This window comes from Aegilops tauschii, chromosome 5 (genome assembly GCF_002575655.3).
Source record: "Aegilops tauschii subsp. strangulata cultivar AL8/78 chromosome 5, Aet v6.0, whole genome shotgun sequence".
Taxonomy (NCBI): domain Eukaryota; kingdom Viridiplantae; phylum Streptophyta; class Magnoliopsida; order Poales; family Poaceae; genus Aegilops; species Aegilops tauschii.
Genome location: NC_053039.3, coordinates 4,902,155 through 4,922,075, shown reverse-complemented (window position 1 = coordinate 4,922,075; position 19,921 = coordinate 4,902,155). Strand labels below are relative to the sequence as shown.

General features: G+C 42.2%; 2 protein-coding genes across 5 annotated transcripts; one reads left to right on the top strand and one right to left on the bottom strand.

Moving 5' to 3' along the window:
- Positions 1-455: 455 nt before the first annotated feature.
- On the top strand, positions 456-3,637 carry LOC109769217 (MEIOTIC F-BOX protein MOF). 2 transcript variants are annotated; one of them, XM_020327968.4, is made up of 4 exons: positions 456-602; positions 1,661-2,504; positions 2,753-2,908; positions 3,145-3,637. In XM_020327968.4, the coding sequence occupies exons 2-4, from the start codon at positions 1,677-1,679 to the stop codon at positions 3,340-3,342; spliced, it is 1,182 nt and encodes a 393-aa protein (XP_020183557.1). In that variant the 5' UTR covers positions 456-602; positions 1,661-1,676; the 3' UTR covers positions 3,343-3,637. The 2 variants fall into 2 exon arrangements, with proteins under 2 accessions (XP_020183557.1, XP_020183560.1); XM_020327971.4 differs by having other exon boundaries at positions 464-602; positions 1,706-2,504.
- A 374-nt stretch (positions 3,638-4,011) lies between these two features.
- Positions 4,012-19,750, bottom strand: LOC109769218 (protein ALWAYS EARLY 3). Of its 3 annotated transcripts, none has more exons than XM_020327972.4 (21): positions 19,537-19,750; positions 19,196-19,280; positions 15,901-16,031; positions 15,193-15,288; positions 14,403-14,465; positions 13,894-13,971; positions 12,413-12,602; positions 11,331-11,593; positions 10,872-11,244; positions 10,292-10,375; positions 9,168-9,448; positions 9,022-9,069; positions 7,874-8,185; positions 7,600-7,778; positions 7,250-7,532; positions 6,207-6,365; positions 5,907-6,071; positions 5,666-5,806; positions 5,358-5,582; positions 4,460-4,750; positions 4,012-4,351 (listed from the first exon to the last, which is right to left on the bottom strand). In XM_020327972.4, the coding sequence occupies exons 3-21, from the start codon at positions 16,003-16,005 to the stop codon at positions 4,178-4,180; spliced, it is 3,510 nt and encodes a 1,169-aa protein (XP_020183561.1). In that variant the 5' UTR covers positions 16,006-16,031; positions 19,196-19,280; positions 19,537-19,750; the 3' UTR covers positions 4,012-4,177. The 3 variants fall into 3 exon arrangements, with proteins under 3 accessions (XP_020183561.1, XP_020183562.1, XP_045084168.1); XM_020327973.4 differs by having other exon boundaries at positions 11,331-11,581; positions 19,537-19,730; XM_045228233.2 differs by lacking the exons at positions 19,196-19,280; positions 19,537-19,750 and adding an exon at positions 16,720-16,859.
- Between the last annotated feature and the right edge of the window lie 171 nt (positions 19,751-19,921).

Genomic DNA, 19,921 nt, shown 5'->3' with positions numbered 1-19,921 from the left:
GTAAGAAAGAAAAATATGAAGAAGAAAAAAAATAAAAGAAAACAGAAAAAAGGGCTCGAATAGCCTCAAATAGGACGCGCCCTACAACTTACCACGAGAGGGACCTAGAAGGATTGGCTAGCAGCATGGAGACCAGGGATCGAACCCTGGTTCTCCCATTTCCTCTCCTGTATTTTTAATCCCTACGCACGCGCCAGTGGGCCGGTCCAATACGACGCAGGTAGAGGAAAACCTTCGGCGAGCCAGAGTTCCCCTCTCGCCTCGCTTGAAGCGATAAATAGTCGCCGTGCAAGTAGCACACCCCAAATAACCATTGAGGGCTCTGAAGAAGTACTCCTCAATTAGCTGCTCTCCATCCATATTGGACCTGGGTCTGCGGCCACACCGGGCCTAACTATGTCAACAGAAAGCAGTCGGCCCAGTTGCTCGGCAGGAAAAATAAGACAAGCCGACCCAGCAGTTCAGCCAGCCGTCGCACGCACAGGCACAGGGTGAGAGAGTGAGACGCCGCCGGTTGCTTCGCACGGCTGCGTCGCCGCCGCCGCCGCCGCCGGCGACCAGGAGGCAGGACGCCCTACCACATAGCTACCGGCTACTGCGAGGTCAGCGCGCCATTCCTCCAGCTCGTTAATTTCTTTCTCGCAATACGGAGATCGATCCCAGGGCGAAACCCTAGCACAAAACTGATTTCTTTTCCCCACCCAACTGTAAGTAAATCCCAGTACATATGCGTACGTACGTGCTTCGGATGATTCCATCGGTCAAAGCCCTATGTTGCTATATATCACCGCGCGTTTGCAGATCACAGGGATGGTTCCGATCGATTTTGTTGGGACTGGATGCTATGTTGCTGCTGCTGCTGCAGCTGCATATAATCTTCCAAGTCTCCAAATGTGTAGAATATACATACACGCAGTAGTTCCATAGATATATTGACCTGGGTCTACTGCTTGTCTATGAACGAATTCCATAGGTTGGTGCATACGCAGGCATCCTTCGTGTTGGGGATCGACAACTATTGTTTTTACTGATAGCTGAGAAAAAGAGCTCATTTGGGGATCACGAATTCCCTGTACCATTCAGTGAAGTGGACCGTACTCTTTTCTCAGAGTTGTTAGAATCTTATGCTTGGTTGCAAACTATAATTACCATGCTTTGTGTGTAGAGCACCATTTTTTTATCCTCCTGCTGCTCATCAACATCAAGGATAACGTTTTCTAACCACCGTATATGTATTTTCCATTCTTCTTTCTCTCCTTTTGTCTTTCCTTCTTTTTTTCTGGAAATGGATGTAAGTGTAACCAAACTGAGTTTCTTAGTTTGGTGTCCAATAATCGCTGTACGAGGTTAATTTTGTTAAGGTTGTCATCTTATTTCTGGAGTCTACTCTGAACTGGTGGGCAAGTCTGTTTTAATAATTTGTGTATGAAAAGATTCATAGAATTCCTTGTACTGTTTTAAGGATTATTCATGATTTTTTAGCCCGCAAACTAAATGTGACGACCTTGTACATACGTGGTATTCATATCATTTCTTTGGATAAATCGTCCCATGAATGGAAAGGGGTCATCTCTCTGTATTTGTAACTTCTAAGATGTCTCTGCGGAGTGTTTATCTGTTATTTTGACTATTGATTTATTGCCCTGCTGGATACATGCAGCCGGCTGTTTGATGAAATGTCAGAGCTAGCTTCAATCCCCTGCAGTTCCAAGAGGGCGCGAGGCACCAGTGATGGTGTCGACAGGCTCAGCAGCCTTCCAGACGAGCTGCTACACTGTGTGATGTCCTTCCTGCCCATGCCGGAGGCCGTGCGCACAAGTCTGCTCTCGCGGAGGTGGCGTAATCTCTGGTCCTCTACGCCATACATCCGCATCGACGACCAGGACTTTATGGATGACGGCAAGCTGAAGAAATTCGGGGACCGCCTGCTGCTCTTGCGCGACGGCTCTACTTCCTTGGATGAAGCCTGGATCTCTGTGCACCATGTTGCTGATAGGACCATGTGTTATGAGTGGATTCGTCATGCCATCGTGCACAAAGCTCGTCTCCTTCATGTTTCTGGATTTGTCCTTTTGGATGGCACAGCCATGTTTCCTTCACAGCACCTCAAAACAGTCAGGCTCCAATATAACTTGTTGAGATATGGGTTCTTTAGGCCACTGAACTGTGACTGCCCAGTGCTTGAGCATTTAGAGCTGGAGCATTGTGGTTTGTGGGACCTGAAGGAGATATCATCGAGGTCACTCAAGGCTCTACGTATCATTGGTTGCCATATCTTTGATGATCTCGTGATTTGTGCTAGCAACCTTACCCATGTCTCTATCATTGACCCAAGCTGTGATCCTGGTGCTATAGTAACTAGGGATCTGTCTTCTCTAGTAACAGCCTCGGTTAGTCTGACATCTAGGTTTCATTATTATAAGCGAAACACAATAACGGATCATCGTCTACTTGATGGCCTCTCACATGCCACCACCTTGGAGTTGCATGCACCATTACCTGAGGTACAAACTAGTTCTTCTTTTCATCATATCCATACAAGCCTAGATGAATATATTTGCTTCCCTAGTTAGATTTTGTTATATAGTTGCTTCTCGGATTTAAATTCAGAGGATCTTCGCGTTTTGAGCTTACTTGTTTCTGTCTTGTGTGCTAGTATTATTTTAACAGGCTAGCATGGAAAGATCGAATAATCAAACTATTTAACTCACTGTCTTTGATCATTTTGATTTTACCTCTGATGAATATGAAGGTCTCATTTGAGAGAAGTTTGAGGACATGCCCGATGTTCAGCAACCTGACAAGCCTGGTGCTGGGTGAGTGGTGCATGGCTGCTGACTTCTACCCGCTGCTTCGCATCCTCCAGCGCTCGTGCAAGCTGAAGGAGCTAAAACTTAAGCTCACAAAGGTATACTTACTCAAAACTATGTATATACCATTGTTTTTAAGGCGGTAAGGCGACCTAAGGCGAGCACCACCCGCTCTAGCGCCTAAGGCGGGCATATTTGTAAGGCGCTGCCCGGGCGCCTTACCGCCTAAGCGTCCAAGGCAGGACGCCTTAAAAACAATGGTATATACAGTTATACACCAGTTGATCTGCTAGGGTAGAGAACCTCTGACCAATAATATGTTGCGATTATGCAGGAGGAATTTAGTACGTGCAAGGATTCTGAACCTGCTCTGTCGTCAACAAGGGGAGCACTGCCGTCGGGCTCAGGCAGCCACCCTTGCATCGAGAGGGTCAAAATCTGCTGCCATGAACATGATCCAAGGGTTAGCTCGTTGGTGCAGGCGTTGCAGCTGATTGTCGGTGATGTGAAAATCAGCATCGAGCATCGCTGATCTATGGTAAACTAGACCTTGTTTTGTTTGGGGGACCTGCAACCCTTGGTCAGTGCCGAATTAATGTGTGGAGACAAGATTGCTTTGGAGACGCTGGCGTTTAACGACACAGGGGCATGTTTTTAGACAATGGGTGTGGATGTGTGGTCGAATTTTGCTATAATCCACATGTGATGGTTAATCTGACTAGTGTCATTTGCATGATGGATTATGAGCTAGTTCTTTGAAAACGCTATGTAATGTGAGTTCTGAAATCATGTTTTAGATAATGGGTATGATCGAATTTCGCTATCCACATGTGATGATTGATCCGAGCTAGTTCATCGTCATAGACTAGTTGAGTGTCATTTGTGGAATCATATAAGAAACTGTGTGTAGGATCCAGATGCCCTGTGTTCTCGTTGTTTCATTCATCTCAAGACCAATTTTGGCAACTTTAACATGACTTTCTTCTTCAAACCCCTAAGCTGCTGCTGCTGCTGCTGTTTCGGATATTTGGAACCAAGGAAATGCAAAGACCTTTGACAATGTTTCACCTAGCAAGGCTTCTTGGTTTGGCAATTTTTCAAGAGAGATCCCTTGTCTTTTCTTTCGGGTCCCCATGCGCACCTTTCTTTTGCACTTTATTGGTTTTAATATTTTTACGCTCGAAAAAAGATCAAGGGAGACTACACGATAATAGTATAATAATAACTAATAAGATAGGTTAGGTACACCTTATACAGACTCTTGAAAGCTTTTAGAATACAAGCCACATACCATTGTCAAGTTTCTTTCTTCCTACATATGTATATATAAATAACGAAAGAAGAGAATGTTCGGCCATGCATGAACACTAGCCACTAGGGGTGGGTATCAGCGCCAGCATCTGGTTCTTGATGATACCCATGCACATCTCAATCTCCCTGAAGATGGGGACGTTCTGCGAGCTGCACGGTTGCAGCCGCGACAGCGCTGAGTCGAGAATGTGCGCCACTTCCGCAGGGTGATACTGCTTCTCCGTGCAATTCTGATGCATCAAAAAAGATGGCCCGTTACATTACAACTCGTAAGATGAACCAGAAACATTGTGACCGAAGAAAGAATTCGTAAGATCTCTGATGATTGATTTACTTACCTGTATCATCAGGATGGTCGCTACACAGGACGAAATCAGCTCCGATGGGAACTGGGCTTCGGAGTCGCTGCCGTTGGGCAATACTCTTGGACTGGAAATGTTATTAGTTGCTGCAGCAGGGTCGAAGCGGCCCGAGGCGCTGTTATCTGAATTCGCCTGCCCGGAATCGGGTGGTATCCGCCTTATGCCTAGTATGCTCGAACCAGAGCCGGTGCCACGGAGGTTCAGATTGTCTAGTGCTTCCCCTATCTTGGCAAAAGCGTTCTCTCCTTCGCTTACTTTGCACATTGCCTGGTTAGACAGGAAAAAAAAGGCACAGAGCAAACATGAACATTAATTAAAACAAAGCACAGACTTGTACATCAGAAATTGCAAAGACAAAATAAAATAGGACTTGGAACAACTCTACAAGCTGAATGCTCAATGTATCCAACACTAAACCTAACTATGCGGGTAAAGCATACTACAGAGCATGGAATGCACATACGAAAAAGAAAATGCGCTGATGATTAATGAAAATAATTCTGCGTCTTTACTTCCCTCAAGGACTGAACTTAACATATATGATTGTTCGATATAAAAAATTTGGTTGTCTTTGCTACATACATACATCTTCACTTTCAGTTTCACATATTCTACCATTTGCAAAATATTTACTCTTCGATTACCAATTTGAATACAGGTTGCTCAGCTGGTTGAAAAGAGTTTACTTTCCTGCGTTCTGATAACACGTATACTTATGATTATTACCATGCAGTGAAACTGATCTTTACAGGATGCTGATGGTGATCAATCGAAGTATATAAAGGCATGAATATATTATATTCAGAACATCAAGGACTCCTGGACTGGGTGGCATAACATGAAACTGAAAGAAATACAAGTGTGACTGTCTAACCTGAACAGCGACATCAACCATCGTTTTAGCTTTGGACCTTGAAGTCTCAATAATCTCCATCACTTGGGATCCAGACTCCTGATTAATATAACCAAAAAGGTTACTAGATGGGTCTGGTGTTCTGTTAAAAGCTCCACCATTTTCCGTGGATTTATTAGGATATGACTGCGTTGGCTGCCCATGAAATGTGTTCCGTTGCCGCAGACAAAGCAACGCTGAAGCCACCTGAGTATGAAAACATATTGTAAGTACATAGAATTCACGAACGGAACCACTGCAAGTAACACGTAGAGCTGGGAATTAATTACATGATCATTCGAATCTCTCAGCTGTACAAGAACCATGGCGTATTGCTTCCTGAAGTGCTCCAAATCTCTAATAATTTCCCCATCCTTTTGCTTTCCAGACACTTCTTCGTTCATGTGCCTCAACTCTACCAGCAAGGCTTCCTACAAAAGATTATATAGTTCAAAACGTAAATACAGCTGGACACTTGAGTCGAGTAAAAATCCCAAAGCATTAGAGAAAATTCCACAAACACAAGCTTGCCTTCTTATCAAGAGCACGCGATAGTTCAGCAAGAGCCCTTATATCTGCTTCCCTTTCCTGAATCTGTGACAGTGTACATGGCTGGCCGTACATTGCCTGCTGTGCAGCGACTGTAGCCTCGTTTGCTGTGGTTTTGGCCTGTGCAATCGAATCAAATGCATCCCCCTGCAAGGGAACAGTTAACACTGAGTATACAGAGAGTATATAGATTATAGTAGCTTGCTTCATTTAAATACTTATGGTGTTGCTTCATTTAAATACTTATGGGGTGACAGTTGCACCAGCACTGTCAAAACTCACATTTGGTATGAATCTTGGTGCACCTCCACCACCATATTCTTTGGACCGATCCTCGAACTTTACTTCTGAGAAGCTGCTGTAGTATTTATTCACGATATTTTGGCGTCTGAGAGACTCAGGGAAATTTTCCAGTGGGTGTAACGGCATACAATCAATATCCTGCAAAGTAACAATTTCGTCAACAAGAACCTTGTTTGGGTCAGTAACAGCAACCTATTTGACACGCCACATATTTCATCTTTACATCGGTGTTTCTTATTATATTCCAACAGAAACAAAAAAGAATCATTTGGCACTGAGTCACTCATAGAAAATTCTTCCATAAGCATGCCCCTTCCCTGGATGCGACACAGGTGAAAGCATAGTGTGCAAGGAATGCAATTCACATAGTAGCCAAAACACAGAATGTGTACTCCACACATTGATAGGCATTGTCCTAGAATGTGCGGTCAAATCATTTACCTTTGATCAATACTCCGTTTATGATTATTTAGATTGGACATAAGAATAAATATTGGTAGATTATTGTCTAGAAAGAATACGCTTGCCATACTACAATTTTTTAAAAAATTTACAAATGTAATACAGTATAAACTTGCGGTTGAAATTGTGTTCTGGACACAATGTGGATGTCCAAAACAAAACTTTTTTGTGACTTTACGACTAAGCAATTGCTAAAGATCCCCGGCAAAATAAAATAAAATTGACAGCACCCAAAAGCAATGCCAAACAGTCTTTAAAGCAAAGTCAGGGGTGTACTTGGTCTAAGATACTCAAATGTAAAGAGTAAACCATTACAAAAATGTATTCTCCTAGTTTCTCAGTTTAGCATTAAATACTTGTTCCCCTAGCCTTTTGGTTCATCCACACAGCCATACATCACTACCAAAGTAAGAGAATGGGTTTACTGAAATCATGCATTGCGGAACATATCCAAGAAATCAAAACATACAACAGGAAATGTCTTAAACCAGAAGATATAAAATAAAACATACCACCAAAATGATAAAAAGAAACTTGATAGACATTGGTTACCAACTTACCATCACAAACTCAACACCCAGCTCCGGACGATCAAATTGAACCCGACAGCGATTACGGTCGACAGTCAAAACACTCCCATCATGAAGTTCTCTTGTTTTGGGATGACAGGCTATAACGCGCTGCCCAACTGCTAAGGGCCGAGCAAGATCAGTTGGTAGACCTTCTCGAACACCAGACTGAAGTTCAGCATAGTGTTGTCTGACTGACTCGCGATACTGAGAAAGCTTTTCCCTCTCCTCTTGTAAAAACTGCTTTGACAATCGACGTGGCTTTCCAAGAGAACTGCAAAACAGTAGACTCAGAAAAACAAACGAAGCAAAAGCAAACAAGGCAACTGAAGATAACAGACCTCCTTATAACACCCCACTCGACACGAGTCAGCCTTGGTACATGACCCAGCTTTACATGATTCAAGTACTCCACGAATTCACTCTTCGCAAACCATGGATAATCAATTGCACTATAGAACCACTCAGACATGCACCATCTCCGGAGGAAACGTGAAGATAAGCAGTGAGAGAGCTTGTCCTGGAACAGGTCAGGGTAAATTTAAGTTGTAACTTTCACACCTTGCAAATGATTGCATTGATCAGCAAATTTATCTTGATAAAACAATATCAAACCTTGAGTTCAGTAACGTTATTCACTGGGTAGGAAACATTATCGCACGAATCATCAGCGCCCTCAGCAGGCTTGCTCTCTGGAGCAAGTGCTTTCAAAATGCCTAACTTGCGCCGGCTTTTAGACTTTGATGCCGAGTCCGATTGCTGAGTTATTGCATTTTCTGTCGTGTCCACCGTATCCATGGCTTCTTTTCCAAGATCAGCATGTGCTGGAGAACTTTCCTGTGCTTTGGACTTGTTTTGTTTTGAAACTGGACTAACATGAGTATGCCTACCTTTATTAGAAGATACCTTCCCTTCTTCAGCAGAAGCCTAGCAAATGAAGATGTACAAGCAAATTTATATTCATTTACACACAAAGGAGAAAAATAAAAGGTAAACTTGGCTATGTCAGGTTTAGAACAAATTTCACAAAGCCTGAGGTTCTTAATTTGTTGGGAGTCACTGTAGTGGTAGTAGATCACCCAGGGAATATTTACAAAAAAGGCAGGATGTTTGTAAGGGGGATACTTTGTCAATAACAAAAGAGTCACTTCGATTAAGGTACGTCTAAGCAGTACCCTGTTTACTATATATCAATGTATTTACTTCAAAATTATCTACCACATGGATAAGAGGAGAAATTTTCTTTAAAACAAAAGGTCATACAACAAAAAGGTATCATCTCCTAAGGTGGAGAAGCTGCCTTTTTCCCAAGGTTAATGGGGGTTTAGGGATTAAGGATTTGTGAAGGCCTAATTTTATTCTTCTTGCTGAATGGTGGTGGAAATTAGATTAAGGGGTCTGCAGCAGGACATTGTCAAAAACATATATTGGCAGCCTCTTAATGTCACAGATGAAAAACAGACACAATCTCCTCGTTGGACTGATTTGTTGACTGAAACTATATTTCCAAACGATTAAAACAAATCTGCACAATGCGGCCTGGTTTTCAGAAGATTATTTATTATGCTAATATATTCTGTGTTATATAATCAAATGGACAAAACTGCAATTACTGAGGCTGCGGTACTAAATCCTTGCTTCAATCGTGCATTGGACTTAAATGCAAAAGAATCAACTGAAAGTTCGTAGTATTTTAGATGAGAACTTGAGAAGTGATTATCAGGAACCAAAGGAAAAGACAAGACTACAAAAGGACAGCGCACCTCGGTCTTCTCACTATCTTTTAGTGTATTCTTCTCATCTTTGGAGATCTGTGCATAAAGCAACAAAATATATGCACATCATAAGCAGCATAGACTAACAATAATGTGGCTTGTGTCATATTGAACAGGGACAGTTTTGGAAATACCTTCAATATGGAAGACTTTCTTTTCTTTTTCTCCATTTTAACACCACATTTACAATCATCCTGCTTTACTTCAGAAGTACTCCCGTCATGATGGTGATCTTTAGAAAGTCTAGCTTTTTTCCTAGTAACCACCTCGTTGCCTGCAATTTCTGACTGCCTTTTGATCTTTTTTGTTTTTCTGGGCTTATCTTTTTTGTCAAATAATGATACTGCTGCAGGCACACTAGGCTTATCATCAGATTCATTGTCTTTGCTTCCATCCTTGAACTGTGCCGATGATTCTGGAAAATAGTTAGGGCAGTAGCACAATCAAACACGGAACATTAACATATCAATCATAAGTCAACTCTGCAATATCATTTTTTATCCATATCTTTTGTGGGATTTTCACATGAAAGTGTGACGTTTAGAACTTACAAGCAATCTACCTGTAGACCTGGTTAAACAATTTGTTCACTATAGTTACGAAGCTTATTATTGAGCAGTATCCCCAGTATGTAAAAGTCTTGTGTCGCAAATAGAAACCGGCAAATTGAGTGAAGTGTGTTGCACGTAAAACAGATCGAGCGCAGCACAGCAAATCTTTGTTTAGAGTATATATCCAAGGCAGAGCACAACTACAGCATTGCCCAGAAACTAGTCAACTGTAGACAGGTGCTCAATAGCATTATAATGATTGATAAAACAAGAAACATTCATTGCATCCATTTCTTCCAAAAGACATAAAGCAACAACAGTGGTGCAGGCATGTTTAGAGCTGTGGGGTCTAAAAACAGCCCTTATGTGGAAAGGAATTAACACAGAACTTCTTAAACGATTAGAGCTCGTAGATAATCAACTCTGACTCAACCATTATACAGCACTGTCTCGTAGCTTTATCCCTATGACTGTATAAACTTTCTGTATCTCCATGCAAAAACATAGTGAACAGGAATGAGATTGGAAAACTAATTTGATTGCAACAACCCAAGTACTGAACTCTGCTAAACTGTGCATTGCATTTGCATGGTTCTACCACATAATTAGAGAATTTGCATGATAATGGATAAAATGAGGTGCATGGAAATCGAGTACTGAAAGTATAGCTCACAACATCTGAAATTAGCACCATAGATAAGACTAACCAGATTCAGCGATAGAAGAAGGTTGTAGAATATTCACAGAGATATCAGCTAATGTATGTAACGCGTCGAGAGCTGACAATTCATCTGCAGAACAAAGACCAGTCAGGCAAACAGGAGCAAAGATTTGGGCTATGTAGATATCAAAGCAAGAAATCCAACAAGTTATCCTCCTCAGGAAGTTTGTAGGCAGATTGACTGTTTATTTTGCAAGATGCAACAACTCAACAGGACAATCAATATTATGAAATAAAAATTGATGATAGACAATGCCAGCACAGGGCATACTTATTTTTCATCACATGGTCGAGAAAATGCTGCACATATAAGAAGAAACTCAAACAATTTGTCCACCTTGCTGAATACTATTGCCATTTGACAGTTACGATATGTCTATTGTATTCGGTAGTTGAGAAAATACTGCACTGCACAGCTTTGTAAAAGATGAGACTCAAGCCCCTTAAACCACCATACTGATAGTTTCACACATGCTAGAAGCCTAGAAGAGATAATGCTATGACTGTATTTCAATAATTTAATTACTTTTGCCCAAAAATAAAAGATATTGTTAGCACACACGTACCGCCAAAAAATAGTTGGCGGCTTCTTTTGTTTGATTTGTTAGATGGCCATGAACCTTTACTTCCAAATACATCCAAATCTGATATATCCTTGGCCTTTCTGGAACTACACCCTTCTTCGGTGCCACTGCAAGCCTCTCTGTCATCCTCGAATTGATCTTCTGTTTTGTGTGCAGCTTTCTTTCTTCTCTTTTGTGACCTCTTAACTTTTGGCTTAGACTTGCCAGACACAGAACCTTCGTTATTCAGAAAATAGGAAGCATCTTTGGGATAGTCACCAGTCTCTGCTTCCCTGCTTCCTAAGCTACCTTCCGGATAATCAGCCTCTACTTGAAATCCATGCATCTTTGAACTCCCCATCTCTGAATCTGCATTCTGCAAGGATCGTTCAGCAAATATGATTATGCAATTACTTTGTGAGATGAGTGGCCTAAAGATAAAGAAGAGATTACGGCTCTTACTTTTCTGTCGATACTTTTACCAGGAGACAGGAACATTTGACCACTGGATCTTCCAGATGTTTGAGAAACCTGAGGTGAGCCTCTTTGACAGACCTCTGCCAGAGCTAAAGCAGCTAGAGCACCTTCATCATCACCATTATTAGCATCTGGTTTTGCTTGTCTATTTGATGGACCTATCTTGTCATCTCGCTGGTACATGCTTGCAACAGGCACTCGTGGAGTCCTTTTTCCAACAGCACGGGGCTTGTTACCTACAAACAAGTCTAGACAAGTTTCAGACCTCAATCCTGTTTTTCTTTGTTCAAGGAAAGTAAAAGGTGCACCATTGTTTGAACTAACTTCACCTCCTGCCAGAGAAACTGAAGCTAGAAAACATGCCAAGAAAAGTATATATAATACTATCATGACTGTAATCCTGTGAGATCTTTTACCAAAACTGTTATGATCATAAGATAGTAGAGAATTCTAACTTAGGATTTTTGATAGAAAACTGTAGGGGGAAGCCCCAACATTAGACACAACTAAACAAGAACCCAAATTCATGTCCGTGAGGACTTGAACCCAGGTTGTGGGATTGTCCATCCACTCCCCTGCCCAAGTGAATTAGGCTTGCTTCTAATTCTAGCTTACAATTAGTATGTTGTTGCTGATTTGCTATAACATACTGTCAATTAGAAGTTTACGACAAAACATAGAGGTATCCATATATATTAAATAACAAAGGAAAACATAAAACGGTACACAGATTTCTTGTAGATTGTGAAATGTTTTCTGCTCACAGTTCCATTGTAGATTGTGAATTGTTACAGTAACTAGCATGCTAACGTCGAATGAATTTGGACATAGAAACTTTTTGAATGAAATTGTGAACTGTTTTGTGTTTTCCTTTGTACCACCTCTGTATCAAAATAAGATGTTTTTGCAGTTCAATTTGAACTGCAAAAACGTCTTACATTTTGATACAGAGGGAGTAGATAAGAACTTTATTAGATCCAAATGACAAAACTCTACTAAAAGATAAACTAAAAGGAAATACGAAAAGAAAAGGACAGATGCTTCTATGATTTCAATGTTCAAATTACCTCCAGAACGTTTCTTCTTCAACAAAGAAAGGCATCCATAGCTCGATGAAGCAGGCTGAGATTGCAATAGATCAGGGTAACGTGTATCAGATGCCTTCGACACAGACTGAAGCTTTGCACGGCCACGCTTCTGTGGCTTCCTAGAAGTTTTTGGTGAACCATTACTCTCATGGTCACTGTTACTCCCATCCTACAGTTCAGAACAGATGTCCATGGTCATAAACACAATGTTCAAGAAAGCGGTAAGCGTAAGCGGAGCGGAAGGCCACAGCTTAGAGCAATGGCTGCTTAAGCGCAGCTTAACCGGGATTAAGCTTTTTTTTAATTGGCCAGATTTTGGCTGTTTTTGAATAATATGCACAAGAAAACAGGAAATATAGCACATAGGTAACTGAAAATCTGAAATAGCATATAAGGTTGAGATTCAGTGGTTTACACACCACAACAAATAGCCAAATAACACATAAGGATAAGGTTCAGTGGTTCACACAGCAAGCATAAATGCATAATATTGTCTTAGAGCATATAAGATAAATGGCAGCTGCAGGCAAGCAGCAGCAGCCAAACAGCAGCCCCAGCCCAGCCCATGTAGTAGTTCAGATCCAGTTCGGGCATGAGAAGGAAGAATGCATGGAGCTGAGTTGGATGCAGAACAGGAGCAGCTGCCACTGGAGCTCTCTTCTCCCCCCTCCCCTTCTAACCCAGTAAACCCTAGCCGAATAGGCCAGTATTGGGCCAAGCCTTTATACCCACCTTTTACCTCCAGCCCGTGGCCCATTTCTCACTTTTTGAACGCTTAAGCGCGCTCAGCGACCGCCTAGCCAGCGCTCAGCGCTAAAGCGGCAGCTAAATCCCGCTTTTTTTCGCTTAACGCTAAAACTTCCGCCTAGGGCAGAAGCGAAGCGTTTAGCTGTCGCTTAGCGCTTAAGCGTGCTTAAGCGGCGCCTAAAAACGCTTTCTTGAACATTGCATAAACATTCTTGATAAACGCAATAAAATGATATAGCATACTGACAGACAACTTCTCTAAACTGTAAAACAAAGCTGCTCGAGCCGCATATGAAAACATAAGTGCTACATCCACCATTCACCTATGTGTTGTAATCTTCTTACGAGATAAATTCATTTCACTTAATGACGCTGAAGTAATTCCTCAAAAATGTTGCTATAAATGATGGACAAGCAATGGAGTCTGCCTGGAAACCATTAAATAGCTTAAGCTAGTCAACACAAATGACTATTACAATCTTAATAGTGGAGCACCTAGGCATTTCAGTACAACTATATTATTAGGTGCAATAAATAGTTCTTGGTCTCAGAATCTGTACTTGATATAGTTTTTGCATATATCAAGAGTCGAATAACATTTCATACACTACTTATGGAATTCTTGTTCTACCTCCATAACATTTTCAGGTAAACTACAGTCTACAGTACAGAAGAAGCTTTTGAATACTATAGCCGTTCAAGTTTAACCTTACCAGAATATTATAATGATCAGTCATCATCGCTATCAACCCTGCAGCAGTAGCAGTTCCCTCTGGAAGAGACAAATATGCCTGGACATGCAACAAAGCTTGGTCGAATTATCAGCATAACCAAAAATAACAGAAAAAACTTGAAATTAGCAAAAGAAAGACAGATACATGCAAAATGAACTGTAATACTTATACGATCTATTTGACCGACCTATCATGAATGCATCAGTGCGTGGTGGGGGATATGGTTGGAAAAGAAATGGATGGAATCCGAGATCTTGGTAGATGAAACAGATAAAATTAGTAGATGGAATCTTATGCTATGGATATTTCAAGTATTGCTTTGCTAGAGATTATCCCACTGATCTACAAGAAACAGAGCATCATAACAACAAATTCATGTCACAAATTTTAATCGGGATTGAAAAGTTGAAACTAGGTGGTGCATGATGTGGAATCAAGTGCAGACAGTTCAGAAGAGCCACCGTATACAAAGGAAGGCTGGGATTTACCCTATTCATGTTGTAAAGAGCCTCCACCATATCAGATGTTCTATCATGGACGGCACCAGCCACCTGCAAGTTGAAATGAACAATCAGTAATATGAATAGAGGTCTCAAACTAGATATTATTAATCCTTGCCCAAGCCACCAGCAGGATCAGAGTTAACGAGACTGGTAACTTTGCCAGGTTAGGTGGCCTCTTAGGACCAGAGATGCAGTTAACCAAAAGACTGGCTGACCAGAGTAGGATTTTGACTAAGCCGGCCAAGTCAGATTTGGGTGTGCACTGAGTTGAATCTTGGCATTTAGCTGACTAATCCCACTGTCAACAGTCCTGAGGGAACCCAAGGTGTGTACATCACTGCCACTACTACTTGAAACTCACACGGTTGAACTTCCTTAAGGAATGCAAGGATCTAACAAAATATATTATTGCTTATTGGTAGGTGGGAGAATGATGTACGCATAATAATAATATGGTGCATTAGCTTCTCATATACTGTGTACATGATATAACAGCATGACCTGATGGATTACCAAAATTATTTTCCCTGTTTGTAAACCACATATATTTAATAAAAGGGGCCCTTAATAAAAAAGGAAAATAACAAACATGTAGTCCGAGCAGCAACCCAGGTACACAGGACCACATTGCTGCTAGATATAAGGAATTTCTCAGGTAATCATGTTGATGTAGGACAGTACAACGAAAAGATGGCATGTGGTTGCCTAAATAACAAATTTCTAACTCTTCCATAAAAGTAATACCACTGTACAATAAAGAGGGTAGAGATCAAACCTTCCTCCAATCTTTTCCATATTTTCTATAAGCTGCATAGAAGCGCTCCAACTCATCTTTGCTCCACTGAGAACCAAGGTCGGATAGTTTCTTCTTCTGCAGATAAATGTTTCTTTGATCAATGGTCAACAATGTAATTGATATAATATAACCCACAGTAATCTAAATAAACAAAACAGATAAATGCATTACTGCATTAGCAATCCCCAATCCATGCTTGAAACTTCTTTCCCAAGGAAATATAAGGCAATTAGAAAACTTGACAATCCTTGACAGTGCACACCATTTACCAGATCATGTGAGCAAGCACAAGTTCAGACTTCAGAATAATACACGATAAGGAAAAAAGAGTAAGTTGCATGTGGGGAAAAAATATTTGTTTGTTGATTAACAAAAATATAATGTACATATACTGTTATAGTTGTCCTAATTGTTACATTTAGCAAGCGTGTTAGTATCTATGCTACTTGCATCTTAATAACATCACACAATTGTACATATCATACAGAAGTAGTGACCATTGAAAACATATGGCAAGCAACATAGCACACATATTACAATAAAACCCAGATAACACCAAAACTCCGATAAAACCAGAGGCTGACTGACTTTTTTGTCCAAGTCATACCACTGGCATGAAATTTGGAATTTAGATGAATCAAATGCTGATTTAAGACATTCAAGACACTGCTGAGTGCAGATACTTACTCGCACTTTATTTTTATGTACAACTGTTGCATCCTTTTCCGGCCAATCTTCATTAATTTTGGCATAGCGCTTGTTTACATTTCTCACTTTTCTTGTGGAAGACATTGAAACTCACAGAACTGCCTGAAAGTCTGAAACACAATTCACTTGAGATTAGCCAATTTTCTTCAGTAGCTCTTGGATGAAAAATGCAAAGGAAAACTGAATAAAAAAGAGGTAAACAGGAAGGCTAACAATATTTTCCAGAATAGAACATGCATTTACATACACAATCTTCATGAAATGTTATATATAAGGAAAGTTCTTTTGGTGGGGAGTATGTACCAAAGAAAAGAACCACTGTTGCAAAATACAATTAAATATTTCTATTTAGCTCTACAATCAAAAGAGCCTGTTAAGTTCTCCATATCCACCCTTAACTCTAACCATTTTATATTTGAATAAACAGTCCCAACCAAGCCTAACCTAAGTATACGCAGCAAGACTGCTATTTTCTCAGTTGGTGCACAGCCTAGCCTTCTCTTCCTTTTCCCCTGGACTGCTATTTACTTCATTTTCTTCCAAACAAGAGACAGCCTGTCATTCCTTCTATTCCAGCCGAGACACAACATAAACATAAATGCACTCACACATCGATACCCCAGGCCAAATGAACCATAAATCGTTTTCCACTACAACAATTTGGCAGCACCCATTCCCTTCCAGAATCTCAGCGGAATTAACTTTCTTCTACTCCCGCTGAAATTTCCTCCGGAGTTTAGGAAGAACATATACTAGGGTTTCTTGCAGAAAATCGGAAGAACGGCAAGAAAGGATAACCTGGATCTGGATCTGGATCTGGGAGAGAGGGGGCAGCAGGGGGGAATCGGCGTTAGGAGCATGGACTGGCGCTGCTCGGGTTGCCGATGGGGCACCGCGCCACTCCTTACCCCGGCGATGTGCCTTCAGGAGAGGACAAATTGCTCGATCTGTGTCCGCTTAGGGGGTGTGTGGGTGGGGGTGAGGGTGGGTGGGGACGAGGGTGGGGATGAGGATGGGTGGGGGCGAGGGTGGGTGGGGTGGGGGCAGGATAAGAAATAGGCACCCGGTTTATGGGGTGAAGGAAAGGAAAACGCGGAGCGAACGAACAGAAGGGCAACAGAATGGTAATTTCAGTAACAGGGTGTTCTTTAGGTGAAAAAGAGAGGTTCTTTTGATGGTCTGCGCCCACATTTCTACATATAAATACCATGAGGAATCAGTTAACAAGTTCCAGGATTGTATACCTTGCTACAATTACAACATGAATAAAAGTCAGCACGCGGCACATGATTAATTTACATGACCAAATTGTAATATAAAAGGGTAGGAAATAACAATCAGACGTACATTGTTGACGCCCAGGTGGTAATTAATTCTTAGATGCAAAAAAGAACTTTGTGCTTTTGATGTGTCTACTCAATCTCTTTCCGTCTTATCATCGACGTGCGTCATACTCTTTCTGTTAACTTGTGACTAATTAGTAATTACCAGCACTTCTGTTGATTAATTTCAAGTGTGTTTGACAGCTGTTGAGGGCACTTTATGGTTAAGATGGGGACATTGGGATCTTGGCATGGACAGATAGCCAGAAGTGTGTAAGGTGCATGCTTTAACACAAAAAAGTGTGCGTGTAGTGTTTGAATATGGTCAAACCATGAGTGTCACACGTACGGTATTTTCTGGTCACTCTACTAAGTGGTTCCGTTCTATGGATAGCTCGATAAAGTTAGAATAGGTGCATCCTATACTGGCTAGCCGACATGATAAAAAGCATGTAGGTTTAGCTTTAAGATAATTGAATGCCTAAGTACTAAAATGCATCACCATATACTATAGAACAGATTGTGTATTTGCTTGGAATCTTATTAGTTATAACTTCTGCAAAATCAGATGATAAAAAAATTATGAAGTTGCTTAATTGTTCTCAACAGTGAAAGCTTGCATTGCCCTGCTGAACTAGGCAAGCGTCCAGAATCTATCCTTGCATGGTGACTACTATGTGCCCACGGCAAGATTCTGCAAGCTCACCATGGTTGGATGTTGACTAGGTCATGTAAGTTGATTAAAGAGACCTTGTACATAAATGCGAGTGTGAGATTGTCGGAGTCGGGAGAGTCAATGAAAACCTTCCCAACACCGTCACTTGTCAAGCTGAGGGAGGCCTCAAGCCCTAAGTGCCCACGAATGCTGTCGTCATCCAACATTCCTGCTCGTTACTGTTGTTGCTTGTTTGTCAGAGCAGCTCCGAGCAGTTTATACAATTAGGATGATGTACCAAAGCATGATGAGTAATTTAGACTGGAGTTGGTTGAAATGTCGACCTGATCATCATGGTTGTGTTTTTGCCTAACGTGACATTCCAGGAGATTCAGATGTGCACAAATGACATCTACTTTTGGAAGGAAGGATTTTCAAAGTTTGGTGCACTTCTGTTCCATTTCAAATACTTCTATGAGAGCACTCCCATTTCAAATACAGCATTTAGCACTAAACCTGAAAGGTTAAGGTGGGGAGGCCAACCCTGCACATTCACATGGAAGTGGAACATGTACACAGTGGAAAACACTTCAGCGTGAAAGGTTCATTCCGACATGAAAAGAGTGTGCAACACATTCAAGGTCACAGAATGAAAAGGTGTAGTTTTCACTCAATCCGAGACCTTAAAAAGTATGGGTCCCACCGGTGGTTCCCCTGTATTTTGGTTGGGTCTCCAGCAAAGGCTTTCCTAATAAGGCCAACACGAAAGCTCGCCAATGGCATGAGTGACTCCTTTGAAATAACGGCTAACGACTTCACCGCACCTACCAAAATTGCCCGTCCTCAAGCAGCTTGCGGTCCCTAAAGGCTAAAGAGCCGACAAAATTGGAAGGAAGGTGCTCTTCCAGTTCTAAACCTAAGCATTTTCAGACAGATAGTGTCGTCCTTCCATATTTGATCCTCGAGATTAATCCCTTGTCATCCCATCACTGTTGCCATATAGTTTTGTTGCCCATCCACAACGCAATATACTACAAGATGTAATTTTGTTGGGGCATTATAAATAATAACCGCTCACTAATGCCATCATCCATGGAGATAACTAAGCATACGTGCTACGGCCGAACAAATTACTACTAGCATGTTTGTCTTGTTGTCCATCCATCCCTAATGCAACATACCAAAGAAAAAAAACACCCTCTGCCCAAAACGTAACCACATTTAGATGCCAAACCGCCTCTGCCCAACATTGGTGTTAAAGAGGAAGCAGATTGGGAATTAGGGGCGGGAAAAAAACCTCGGATTTGGCGGGAGGGGAATCGAGGGGGAGGAAGGCGCGGCCGCGAAGCACCCCGCCTGCGCGCGCGTCGAGCTCGGAGCTCCTGCGGAAGGAAACCAACGGAAATGTCACGCTGCTGCTGCTGCTGCTGCTCGACCACGCGCCTAGGGAAATGCCTGGCGCCAAGGGACTGCCGCCCCCGCCTGCCTCCCGCGGGGGCGCGCGTGCGTGCGTGCGCCGGCAGGCAGCTGCCCCGCTCGCTCCGCTAGGGCGCGCTACCGGAGCTGCTCTGGCCTGCCCGCCGGCCCGCACCGGCCGGCCCTATGCGCGGAGGGAGATGGAGGAGGCGATAGGCTCACCTGGCAGTGGAGCCGCCGGACGGCGCCGCCGCGGGAGGCCGCGGCGCGATCTGCGTGCGTCGCCGCGCGGGTCGGAGGAGACGAGGGAACGAATTGCGAATGGGGGAGGGGAAAATCGATGGGGTTTGGTTCGCTCCAGGCGAGGGTGGGGAAAGTGGCTGCCGCACGCACAGCACAGGGGCTGCACCCGGTGCACTGGACGGAGGACGTCGTCGCGGTTCAAATTTGAATTTTTCTTTCTCAAAAAAGAATCTTTCGAAGAAAACACCATAGCAGGTAGGCACAACTCTCTTTTTTCTTTGAAAATGGCTCGAGTCAATTATACAGGTTCACCGAAAATACAAAGCATCCCAACATTATAATAAAAAGTATCAATGTTTGGGGA

Bases quoted from the DNA above. Each gene is read 5' to 3' on its own strand.
- LOC109769217 (XM_020327968.4), top strand. From the start codon at position 1,677: ATGTCAGAGCTAGCTTCAATCCCCTGCAGTTCCAAGAGGGCGCGAGGC. The intron at 2,505-2,752 runs GTACAAACTAGT...ATGAATATGAAG, and splicing joins TGCATGCACCATTACCTGAG to GTCTCATTTGAGAGAAGTTT. The intron at 2,909-3,144 runs GTATACTTACTC...GCGATTATGCAG, and splicing joins TAAAACTTAAGCTCACAAAG to GAGGAATTTAGTACGTGCAA.
- LOC109769218 (XM_020327972.4), bottom strand. From the start codon at position 16,005: ATGTCTTCCACAAGAAAAGTGAGAAATGTAAACAAGCGCTATGCCAAA. The intron at 6,366-7,249 runs GTAAGTTGGTAA...GTTACTTTGCAG, and splicing joins TGGGTGTTGAGTTTGTGATG to GATATTGATTGTATGCCGTT. The intron at 5,583-5,665 runs GTAATTAATTCC...TTTCATACTCAG, and splicing joins TGAGAGATTCGAATGATCAT to GTGGCTTCAGCGTTGCTTTG.